This window comes from Ichthyophthirius multifiliis (assembly GCF_000220395.1).
Source record: "Ichthyophthirius multifiliis unplaced genomic scaffold scaff_1120509250107, whole genome shotgun sequence".
Classification (NCBI taxonomy): domain Eukaryota; phylum Ciliophora; class Oligohymenophorea; order Hymenostomatida; genus Ichthyophthirius; species Ichthyophthirius multifiliis.
In genome coordinates this window covers 16,637-28,643 of record NW_004087078.1, presented here as the reverse complement: position 1 = coordinate 28,643, position 12,007 = coordinate 16,637, and the positions used below count along the sequence as shown (strand labels likewise).

At 16.7% G+C, this 12,007-nt stretch overlaps 2 protein-coding genes and 2 non-coding genes across 4 annotated transcripts, besides 41 other annotated features; 2 read left to right on the top strand and 2 right to left on the bottom strand. All coding sequences in view use genetic code 6, as the record gives it.

The window, feature by feature from the left end:
- Positions 1-25: 25 nt before the first annotated feature.
- IMG5_048193 lies at positions 26-141 on the top strand. Its single transcript has one exon. It is a non-coding gene; the product is annotated as a 5S ribosomal RNA (ribosomal RNA).
- Positions 142-391: 250 nt separating this feature from the next.
- Positions 392-507, bottom strand: IMG5_048191. Its single transcript has one exon. It is a non-coding gene; the product is annotated as a 5S ribosomal RNA (ribosomal RNA).
- Positions 508-641: 134 nt separating this feature from the next.
- Positions 642-706: a microsatellite.
- A 332-nt stretch (positions 707-1,038) lies between these two features.
- Positions 1,039-1,117: a microsatellite.
- Positions 1,118-1,424: 307 nt separating this feature from the next.
- Positions 1,425-1,465: a microsatellite.
- Positions 1,452-1,512: a microsatellite.
- A 491-nt stretch (positions 1,513-2,003) lies between these two features.
- Positions 2,004-3,795: a microsatellite.
- Positions 2,017-2,258: a microsatellite.
- Positions 2,019-2,861: a microsatellite.
- Positions 2,162-3,771: a microsatellite.
- On the bottom strand, positions 2,166-6,143 carry IMG5_048190 (hypothetical protein; the record flags this gene model as incomplete). The annotated part of the gene is made up of 2 exons (XM_004037540.1): positions 2,166-4,618; positions 5,765-6,143. The coding sequence occupies 2 exons, from the start codon at positions 6,141-6,143 to the stop codon at positions 2,166-2,168; spliced, it is 2,832 nt and encodes a 943-aa protein (XP_004037588.1).
- Positions 2,197-2,255: a microsatellite.
- Positions 2,347-2,409: a microsatellite.
- Positions 2,534-3,966: a microsatellite.
- Positions 2,620-2,831: a microsatellite.
- Positions 2,697-2,858: a microsatellite.
- Positions 2,746-2,801: a microsatellite.
- Positions 2,794-3,182: a microsatellite.
- Positions 2,980-3,059: a microsatellite.
- Positions 3,076-4,366: a microsatellite.
- Positions 3,079-4,204: a microsatellite.
- Positions 3,541-3,590: a microsatellite.
- Positions 3,737-3,819: a microsatellite.
- Positions 3,821-3,903: a microsatellite.
- Positions 3,938-4,201: a microsatellite.
- Positions 4,170-4,273: a microsatellite.
- Positions 4,203-4,364: a microsatellite.
- Positions 4,206-4,399: a microsatellite.
- Positions 4,314-4,399: a microsatellite.
- Positions 4,320-4,399: a microsatellite.
- Positions 4,327-4,426: a microsatellite.
- Positions 4,358-4,428: a microsatellite.
- Positions 4,385-4,498: a microsatellite.
- Positions 4,519-4,586: a microsatellite.
- Positions 4,525-4,575: a microsatellite.
- Positions 4,757-4,797: a microsatellite.
- A 1,147-nt stretch (positions 6,144-7,290) lies between the features above and the next one.
- Positions 7,291-7,343: a microsatellite.
- Positions 7,307-7,339: a microsatellite.
- Positions 7,327-7,377: a microsatellite.
- Positions 7,378-7,911: 534 nt separating this feature from the next.
- Positions 7,912-7,945: a microsatellite.
- Positions 7,946-8,066: 121 nt separating this feature from the next.
- Positions 8,067-8,097: a microsatellite.
- IMG5_048180 (hypothetical protein) lies at positions 8,096-10,441 on the top strand (the record flags this gene model as incomplete). Its single annotated transcript, XM_004037539.1, has 3 exons — positions 8,096-8,536; positions 8,659-9,536; positions 9,847-10,441. The coding sequence occupies 2 exons, from the start codon at positions 8,096-8,098 to the stop codon at positions 9,268-9,270; spliced, it is 1,053 nt and encodes a 350-aa protein (XP_004037587.1). The 3' UTR covers positions 9,271-9,536; positions 9,847-10,441.
- Positions 8,559-8,654: a microsatellite.
- Positions 8,566-8,654: a microsatellite.
- Positions 9,778-9,818: a microsatellite.
- Positions 10,442-12,007: the final 1,566 nt, after the last annotated feature.

The following is a 12,007-nucleotide window of genomic DNA, read 5'->3' as shown; positions in this document are numbered from 1 at the left end:
ATAAATAAATATGTATATAAGTTTTGTTGTCGGCCATACTAAGGTGAACACACCGGATCCCATTCGAACTCCGAAGTTAAGCGCCTTAAGGCTCGGTTAGTACTAAGGTGGGGGACCGCTTGGGAAGTCCGAGTGTCGACAGCCTTTTTTTTATATTTTTATAATTATTAAATTATTAATTTTAATTAAGGAATAATTATTATTTTTAGATTTGAAAGTTAATACTTTTTTATAAAACTCTTTAATTTAAACTATTATAAATAATATTAATTTTGTGTAAATTTTTTAAAACATTATTAATTTATAATAATTTTTTAATATACATTATTTAAATATATACTTTAACAATATTATTTAATCTTTTTTTATGAATTAAGAAAAAAAAAAAGGCTGTCGACACTCGGACTTCCCAAGCGGTCCCCCACCTTAGTACTAACCGAGCCTTAAGGCGCTTAACTTCGGAGTTCGAATGGGATCCGGTGTGTTCACCTTAGTATGGCCGACAACAAAACTTATATACATATTTATTTATTTATACATGGATTTTATATAAGTAATAAGCAAAAATATATCCATTTTTATTGTTTTTAAAAATATTTTGAAAAAAAAAAAAAAAACAATTATTAATAAATTAATATAATTATATATATGTATATATATATATATATATATATTAATAAATAAATATATTATATATGTATTATATTCATATTTCATTATTTGAAATTTCATCATATTATAAATTATCTTCCTTTTTTATGTTTATTAATAATTATATAAATATATTTAAAAAAATACAATAAGTTCTTTTGATATATCATCTTAATAAGTATTATTTTCAACAGTAAATTCTTCATCATATCTATTTAATTTAAATAAATATAAATATATTTATTTAAATTTAAAAATATATATATTTACAATAATTCCTCATTTATTTAGTTTTATTATTTCGAATTTTTTCTATCTATTTCTTTAATTTAAAACATATTATCTTTCTAAATTTAATTTTCATTTACTTTTTCAGCTTTTTTTTATTATTATATATCTTCATTTTATTTTTCATATTATAAATCTTCATTGTGTTTTCCAAATTATAAATCTTCAGTTTATTTTTTTAATTAATCAACATATTATTTTTTATTCTAATTATTTAATTATTATTCTTTTTTTAACTTTTAATTAAATCTAAATTTTTTTTACATCATATCAGTAGTTTTTTATACACCAGGATCATTTAAATCTATATCAATAATTTCTTCTTGCTCTTATTTTTATTTTTCATCTTATTTTTATTTTTACTCTTTTTCTTTTTAAATTTTAATTTTTTATTCTTTCAAAATCTTAGCTCCTTCTTCTTTAAGTTCTTTCATTTTTTGTATTTTATGGTATTTTTTTTAAATTTTAATAGCAGCCTCATTTTCATTTTTTTCTTATTTTTTTTTTTCTTAAATATTTTTTTCTTCTTCTTTATAACTTTTTTTTTATTGTTCTTTTTAATATTCTTTTTATATCATTAAATCGGCTTCTTCTTATTCTTTTTTTTCTTTTTTTTTTTATTCAAGTATTTTTTTGGCTTCTTATTTTTGTTTTTTCTTTTCTTATTTATTTTTATATGCAATTTAGATTCTCAAAGCAGCTTCTTCCTCTTCTTCATTTAATTTAAAATCTTCGTACATGTTCTCTTTTATTTCATCTAAGTTTTCTTTTATTTTTTCACTTATATATTCTTATGTATTCTCGCTTATTTTTTTTTAAGCTTCTTCTTCTTATTCGCTTTATTCTTAATCTTTTTTTATTTCATCCTAAATCTATTTAACTTATTATTTTTATTTTTTTTATATAATTATAGCTGTTTGTTCTGATTCTTCTTTTTCATTCTTTTTTTTTTCCATAATTTTTTAGACCTCCTCTTTTTATATTAAAACAGCTTCTTCTTTTTTTAAAAAATATATTTCTTTTTAAACATCTTCTTTAATACTTTTTATGCCTTCATCTTTTTGTTTTATTCGTTAATCTTCTTCTTCTTCTTATATTTATTTTTGATATTCTTCTTCTTATTTTATTCTTTGATATTCTTATTCTTGTGATTTTTTCTTTAATATTCTTCTTCTTGTTATTTTTTATGTTGATATTCTTCTTCTTATTTTTTTCGTTGATATTCTTCATCTTATTTTTTCTTTGATATTCTTTTTCTTCTTCTTATTTTTTACTTTGATATTCTTCTTCTTATTTTTTTAGTTGATATTCTTCTTCTTCTTCTTATATATATCTTTGATATTCTTCTTCTTCTTATTCTATTTTTTGATATTCTTCTTCTTCTTATATTTATATTTGATATTCTTCTTCTTCTTATTTTTTCCTTTGATATTCTTCTTATGTTTTTCTTTGATATTCTTCTTATTTTTTACGTTAACATTCTTCTTCTTCTTCTTATATTTATCTTTGATATTCTTCTTCTTCTTATTTTTTTCGTTAATATTCTTCTTCTTATATTTTTCTTTGGTATTATTCTTCTTCTTCTTTTTATTCCTATTTTTTTATTCTTTGATATTCTTCTTCTTCTTATATTTATATTTGATATTCTTCTTCTTATTTTTTTTGTTGATATTTTTGTTTTTCTTCTTCTTATATTTATATTTTATATTCTTCTTCTTCTTCTTTTATTCTTTGATATTCTTCTTCTTTTTATTTTATTTTTCTTTGATATTCTTCTTCTTATATTTTCTTTTGATATTATTATTCTTCTTCTTATTTTTTTCGTTGATATTCTTCTTAGGTTTTTCTTTTATATTCTTCTTCTTATATTTATATTTGATATTCTTCTTCTTCTTATTTTTTTCCTAAATATTCTTCTTCTTCTTCTTATTTTTTTTTTCTTAGATATTCTTCTTCTTCTTAAATTTATCTACGATATTCTTCTTCTTCTTATTTTATTCTTTGGTATTCTTTTTCTTCTTCTTATATATTTATTTGATATTCTTCTTCTTCTTATTTTTTTCCTAAATATTCTTCTTCTTCTGCTTATTTTTTTTTTCTTAGATATTCTTCTTCTTCTTAAATTTATCTACGATATTCTTCTTCTTCTTATTTTATTCTTTGATATTCTTCTTCTTCTTATATTTATATTTGATATTCTTCTTCTTCTTATTTTTTCCTTTGATATTCTTCTTCTTATTCTTTTCTTTAATATTCTTCTTCTTATATTTTTCTTTGGTATTCTTCTTCTTATAATTATATTTGATATTCTTCTTCTTCTTATTTTTTTATTCTTTGATATTCTTCTTCTTCTTATATTTATATTTGATATTCTTCTTCTTCTTATTTTTTTCTTTGATATTCTTTTTCTTATTCTTTTCTTTAATATTCTTCTTCTTATATTTTTCTTTGGTATTCTTCTTCTTCTTATTTTTTTATTCTTTTATATTCTTCTTCTTCTTATAATTATATTTGATATTCTTCTTCTTCTTATTTTTTTCTTTGATATTCTTTTTCTTATTCTTTTCTTTAATATTCTTCTTCTTATATTTTTCTTTGGTATTCTTCTTCTTCTTATTTTTTATTCTTTATATTCTTCTTCTTCTTCTTATATTTGTATTTGATATTCCTCTTCTTCTTATTTTTTTCTTTGATATTCTTTTTCTTATTCTTATTTTTTTCTTTAATATTCTTCTTCTTCTTATATTTATATTTGATATTCCTCTTCTTCTTATTTTTTTCTTTGATATTCTTTTTCTTCTTCTTATTTTTTTCTTTGATATTCTTCCTCTTATTTTTTTTGTTGATATTCTTCTTATTTTCTTCTTTAATATTCTTCTTCTTCTTCTTATTTTTTTCGTTGATATTCTTCTTCTTATTTTTTTCGTTAATATTCTTCTTATTTTCTTCTTTAATATTCTTCTTCTTATTTTTTTCGTTGATATTCTTCTTCTTATTATTATTTTTTTCGTTGATATTCTTCTTCTTATTTTTTCGTTAATATTCTTCTTATTTTCTTCTTTAATATTCTTCTTCTTATTTTTTTCGTTAATATTCTTCTTCTTCTTATTTTTTCTTTGATATTCTTCTTCTTATTTTTTTCGTTGATATTCTTCTTATCTTTTTCTTTAATATTCTTCTTCTTCTTATTTTTTTCGTTGATATTCTTCTTCTTATTTTTTTCGTTAATATTCTTCTTATTTTTTTCTTTAAAATTCTTCTTCTTCTTCTTCTTATTTTTTTCTTTGATATTCTTCTTCTTTTTATTTTTACCTTTGATATTCTTCTTATTCTTATTTTTTCCTTTATTCTTCTTTTTGTTTTTTTCTTTAATATTCTTCTTCTTATTTTTTTTTTTGATTTTCTTCTTCTTTTTTTCTTTCTTTTTCTTCAATTTTTTTTCTTATTTTTTCTTCTTTTTCAATTATTTTTATTTCTTTTTCTTCTTTTAATTTTTCTTACAATTTTTTTTCATTATCTTTTATTAATTTTCTTCGTTCTTCTTCTTTCAATTTTTCTTCTTATTTATATTTTTATATTTTTTATTTCTATTTTTTTTCATCTTCTTCTTTTTATTTTCTTTCTTCTTCTTTTTTTATTTGTTTTTCAACCTATTCATTTTATTTTTCCTCAAATTCTTCTATAAGTTTCTTCTCATATTTTTCTTTTTTTCTTTATTCTTCAATCAACTTTTACTTTTTTTCTTCTTCTTTATTATAATTTTCATATTAGTCTTCTTCTGTATAATTTTCTTCAAAATCCTAAATATACTCATCTCCTTCATTTTCTTCATTTTCTTCATTTTCTTCTTTTTCTTCAGCTTCTTTTTATTCTGAAATCAACTCTTTCAAATCTTCTAAATCAATTTAATTTAAATTCATTTTAGAATTTTTTTCAAATAATTTTGATATAATATAATCAACTTCTTCTATATTCAGACTCGAATTAAATTTCTAAAGGACATCATCAATATCTAAAAATTTTATTTTTCCATTTTCTTATTTTTTTTCCAAGTATTCCAAAATTAAACTACCTTTCTCACTTTAAAACAAACTATTTATATATTTTTCTATTTTTTTACTATTATCTTATATTTTTTAAATATTGTATTATTATATTATATTTTCGAAAACATCCTATATTGTTTTATTTGTACATTATTTATTCGGTTTTTGAATTATTTCGTTTTCTTTTTCATCAAATTCTATAAAAAACCGAACTAAATTTATTAATTCTTCTTCATTTTATATATTAAAAAGTTCACTTTTATTTAAAAAAAAATTATTTAGATTATTTATTTGTTTTGTTTTTATACTTTTTAAATAATTATTTAAGTTCCATTTAATTAGCATAGCCTTTTTAAAATAAAACCTTCTAAAAAATTTATTCATAAGGTATTTTTTTAGATATTAAATTAAATCTAATATAATAGGCAGTCATGTAAATTTCACTAAAAGTAATTTTTTTTACTTTTTAAATATCTATTTCCTGTATTTATTTTTATTAAGTTTCCTTTTAGTTTTAACTTTGTGATAATAATTATTTATACGAGAATTTCAATTAAGAATTTTATTTAATAATTTTTTTTTATATTTAATTATTTTGGCTTTGCTTAAGTAGCTCTATTTAGTTTTCCTTGTCGTTTAGAGATTTTTTAACATTTTTATATTAGATTATTATTATTATAACTCTCTATTAACCTCATTAATTTTATTTTCAAAAAAATTAATTTTATTCTCATATAGGATTAACTAAGAATTCATTTCTGAATTTTCTTTTTTTAAACTTTCCATTATATAGTCTTAACTCTCATTTACTTTTAAATTTTTTTTAAACTTTTCAAGCATTTTTCTCAATCTTTAAGTCTCTTCAAAAAGTGCATTTTTTTCAATATTTAATTCTTAAAACTGTGTGTATTTAATCGCCTTTTTAACAACTAATAATTCATTGTTTTTTGATTAAATTTCATTCTTTTATTCCGCAATAACTTTCTTTAAATTAAGAAAAAGACTTCCTTAATTATTTTAGGAATAATTATTATTAGCCAGCTAATAATCTTAAATTATTTTTTCGTATTTTTCAACTTTCCTAGTAAGATTTTCACATCGCGATTTAAAATTCTAATTTTCGACTTTTAATTCGTTTGTTTCGTTTTTTTTTAACATAAGATCTTCTATTATTTTTTCCTTTTAAATTATTTTATATATTTTTTTTTATTTAAAAAAAAAACTTTATCAAATGACATATATGAAGGCTTTATTTAGTCAAATTCATTATTTTTTTTATAACTTATATATGGACTTTTCATATATTTTGATGTTTGGGGACGACATTAACTTTATATGTAAACATTATTATATGAAGGTGTTGGCTTTGATATTATAAATTATGTTAATTATGAATTTTCTCCACTTTTTGCTTTCATATTTTTTGTATTATTTATATTAATAAATTTTGAGTATAGAACTTTTTTTTAATATGAATTTCAATATTAATTTTTTTTTATTTTTTAAAAATAATTAATTAATAATATTTTAATTAAAAATAAGAAAAAAAAAATATATTTAAAGTAAATAATTTATATTTAATATTCATTTAAAAAAAAAAATATCGATAATACATATATTAAATTATAGAAATATTTTTATACCAATTATAAAAATTTTTACATAAATAAATATGATTTTCTTTTTAAACTTAACAAAATTTTGTTTAAATTTTTATTTCACATAAAATATAATGATATATTTTAAAGCCAAAAAATTTGAAATATCTATTCGAGATAAAAGAAAATTATAATAAAATTCTTACAACCTATAATAAAAAAAAACTTTATAAAAAATTAACAAAAAAACAACAATAATATTAGATAATAATTAAATAATTAATATACATAGGTTTCTTTTTAAATAAAATATATTTAAAAGTATACTCATTTAAAAATATTTGGTAGATAAATTAACAAATTAATTGCAAATATATGAATATGCATTTGTGTTTATATTTAATAAATATCGAAAATTATAGTATAAAATTATATATATATATTAATATATTTTTTTTATAAATATTATCTTAAAATAATGTTAATATTAACAAATATAATTTTATATTAAGAATATATATTTATTAATGCAGTTTAATAGAATTTAACTTTTTATAATAAAATTATTAAAAAAATGAAATTTTCTATATATTACATTATTTATATTCATTTACATTAAAAAATTTATAAATATAAAAGGAAAAATATTAAATTAATTAATTTTAAAATATATAAAAAAAAAATTAATTTATATATATTTATATATATATATATCTTTATTTTATATCTTTTTTTATATAATATTTTTTTTATATATTTTGGTTTTTTTTTTTTTATAAATTTTAATTTTTTTTGAATTAAATTTATTTTTTTTATACATTATATAAATATCAATCTTTATTATTTTATTTTTTATATCTATGTTTTTGATTTTTTCCTAAATAATTATTCTATTAACATTATTTTATTTAAGAATTATGATATAATTATTTCATTATATATTCTTTTTATTTAGAATACACTAATTAATATAAAATATTAATTAATAACTTAATATTATTTTAAAAAATGTTATATCTAACTATACATATTGTATAAATCTTTTTTTAATAATTCGATTCTTGTTGTAAATTTTAAGATTTCAAATTTATTTTTTTAAATATATTTTATAATCTATTTTTTTAATGTTATATTTTTAGAAAGCTTTATATCCTTCGCGATTTGATTTATATACACTTTTTTAAGAAAAGGAAGATTTAATTATAAAATTTATTAAAAAAAAGTTTCTTTAAAGATTAACAATTTTAATTATTTTTAATTTTTGAATTAATAATTTTACTAATTTATTTTTATAATTAATTTTTTATTGTAATATGTAAAAAATACAAAAATATTTTTTTATAAATAATTTATTATAAATAAAATTATAAAAATATTTAATCTATATATTATTTATTATGTTAAATATCAAATTTATAATATATATTATTACGATTGTAAAATAAAAAAAACATATTGAAAATATGAAATAAAGATAATTTTAATTAATAAAAAAAATATTAATAAAAATAAATGATTTCATAATATTAAAAATCATAAGAATTAATTTCTAAATTCGACAAATTCGGTTCTTAAATAAGCCTATAATTTTAAAAAAACTAAATACACTAAACTGTCTTTGGAGGCGTATTCTCTATATTAATCTATTCATCAGCTATTTTTTTCACGTATTTTTTTGGTAAAGAACTTTGGGAAAAAACTTCTCCTATAACAAATACGTCAGAAGAACCTGTTTTCCAACCTGAAAAATTCGAAATAAACGCGTAAACTTTCAGCTTTGCTTTTGGAATATAAAATTTGAACTGGGAACATTATATAGATCCTTCCATTTATTAAGTAAAAGCATTTTAAAAGACATCATATAAAATATTTAATAAAACAACAAATTAATACGAATAAGTATATAAAAATACTGAAATAAAACTTGTAAGATGTAAACAAGAGCATTTTATTGTAAAAAAAAAAATATAGAATAATATAATTATATATATGTATATATATATATATATATTTAAATATATATATATATTTATATATATATACATTTTAATATATTTATATATATTTATATTTAGATACAGGGTGTTGATGATTATTTTAAAAATCTTCCGTTTTTAAATGATTTATTTTGTTTTGATCCTGATTAATAAATGCACATAGAAGGAGATTTTTCTTCTGACTAATTTGGTGTAATTGAAATATATTTAGGAGCTTGTGATTAAGAAAAATCTAATATAGTATGCAAAGATAAGGAATATATTAATAAACAGCTTTAAAAATCATTTTTTGCATCTTATTTTACTGATAAATTAATTGACCCTAAAAACTACTAATAACCATTCAAATATATCGCCAAAGACTTATTCTGGCCAATATCAAATGATATGTCTAAATCTATTGTTTTATATATGAGAAATATTTATATAGAAAGTGACAATGGTTTGATTACCGATAATATTTAGTATTTAAAGGATACTGTATATTCTTATTAAACGGAATAAGTATAATCTACTAAAGAAAGCGAGAATTTTTTTTTTTTACTAATTAGGTTTGAGAAAGGAAAATAGTCTAGATATTATAGGAGATATAAAAAACCTTAAGATATATTAGCTAATATTGCGGGGATTGTAGATGCTTTGATTTTGTTGGAATTACAATCATTATGCCATTAAATGAACTTGATTTGAGTAAAAGACTTGTAAATGAAGTTTATAATTTCTAAAATGTAGAAGGAGAAAGTAATAATAAATAAAATTAGAATTAAATTGATAAACTTGTCGATATAATTAAAGATAAAGAATTCGTAGATATATAGGATTAATAGAAAAATAAAAATATTATAGATAAATGTAAGTCAACACATAATTTAGCGCTTTCTAATTATATTAAAAATTATAAAAATTAAAAAAAAATTAACGCGGAACAATAAAAAGCAGCTGAAAAAATTATCTAAGTAATATTTTTTTTGTTTATATTATTAATACTAAAAAAAAATAAAAAAATAAAAAATTTATTTGAAAAAAATGTAAAAAAAATCAATTAATTATAATAACTTTATTAATATATATAAAGGATATTACTTTTAAAATTAATATTATATTTTCTAATTTTTTTTTTAAAAAAAAAAAAAAAAAAATCATTAACAAATAAAAATGGCGGAGAAAAATGTATTATTCATTTTTTTCTTGATAAAAATATAATATATATATATATATATATATATATATATATATATTATTTACATAATAATATTAAATAAAAAGTACACATAAAACGATATATAATTAAATGTATATGATTATATTATGTATTATTTATGCCCTTGTAAAAAAAAATTGAAACAAAAAAAATAAAAAATAGAATATTCTTTAAATCTTCTAAATGATCATTTAGATATATTATATATTATAAATAAGCTCTTAGAGGTTGATAAATTAAAAATGTTAATATTAGATCCTGATTAGATAAAATTATTTAGCTATTTACCAAGGCCATTGATAAAAAATGAGAACATATTTATATAAAAAGATGAAAACTAAAAAACGCAAAGAGAAATAAATGAGTTTATTTTTATGGACAAAAGAACTCACATATAAAAAGCAGTTGATGGATATTAATCTTTTTTAAAATTAAAAACTAAATAAGATAAAAATACTATAGATTAAAAATTATTGGATATGCTAGATCCGAAAATACTTTAATATTTTGATGATACTGCAAGTAATTATATAGAAAATAATACTAATAATAAATAAATAAATTGTTTAAAAATAAACAATCATACCGAATACTCTTCTAATAATATAGTCGTTAATAATAATTTAAGTAAATAGGCTCGGATAAAGGATAGTTAAATATCAATTGGTTTAAATAATTTTCCTTTATCTCCTAACATTGACATTAGTGAAAGACAAGATTTTACAAAAGTTCATGATTTTTATTAATTTAAAGGTGTTTCAAATTTAAACTAAAATTTATGATATTATTTTATATGAAAAAAATTAATATTTTTAGTTTTATTTAATATCATATTTTTTTATTTTTTTTGTTAACAAAAAAAACTTCTAGTATTTTCTTAAAAAATAATTTTCCAATTTTTTTTTTTTATTCGTAAATTATGTTATCCTATATCTTCTATATTAATATGATTTTTATTTTATATTCAATATAATAATCAAATAGAGTTTCTTTCTTTATTTTATTTATTTATATATTATTTATTTATTTTATTCACTAGTTTCTATTTTTCACATATAATAGTTTATTATTTTATAATTCATTATAAAAATATAATATATTTAAAAAGAAATTTCATTATGTTGACTTTTTAGAAAGCTCATCATCTATAAATAAATAAAATCTTCAAAATATTTAATTATTTATAAAATCTTTTTGCTTTAATTAAAAATTATTATAATATATTAATATTAATACAAATAATCTTTTATTTATAATTCTATTTATATAAAAATTATCAGGTTTATAGTATTTATCTTCTATAAATATTTCTTAATTAAATCCCTTAAAAAAACTAAAGTTTTGTAATATTTCTAAGTGTAAGGCGTTTGAATATATATTTAATATTATTTTAGTTTATTTTTTTATAAAAAAAAAAAAAAATTATTTTTATATTAATTATTAAGATTATATAATTAATTATTTGAAAAAAAGTTAATAATATTAAATTTAATTTAATATTTTTTTTTTACATTTAATTTATAAAATTGTGTTTAATTCTTAAATTTTATTACAAAATACTTTATATATTATCTATAAAAAGGTTTTAATAAATTTTAGGATCATAATTATAAATCTATATTGTGTTTTCGATTTCAAAAGTAATATTAAATATATACTTTGTTAATTTTAATTTTTTGAAGAAAAAACTTATCCTTTAAACATTATAGTCTATATGGATTGTTTTTACTATATTTTTTTTAGAAAATAATTAACAATGAATATAGAAGAAATATATATATATATTTTTAATAAAAATATTCCTTTATATATAATATATTATATATGATATTAATAATATTGATTTTTATATTAGTTACTTACTTTAATTGTTTTTAATATTTTTTTTTTTTTTTCTATAATTTTGACTTTTTTTTCTTTTAAAAATAACTTCGATTATTTATTTTCCAAAAAAAAGCATTCTTTTATCGTTATTATTCTGCAAATTTATTTCATTTCAAAATATTTAATATACTCATTATCAAAATATTAAATAAAATTAGAGTGTAAAATCTATAATAATTTAAAATCTCAATTACTCTTTTTTTTCTTTTTAGTTTTTAAATTAATAAAAGAATAAAAACCTTAATTCTTGTAATTTATTTTATAAATAAAATAAAATTATTTTTCTATTTCTATATAAAATAACTTATTAGTTATTATATTAAAGATTTATTAATTAAAAAT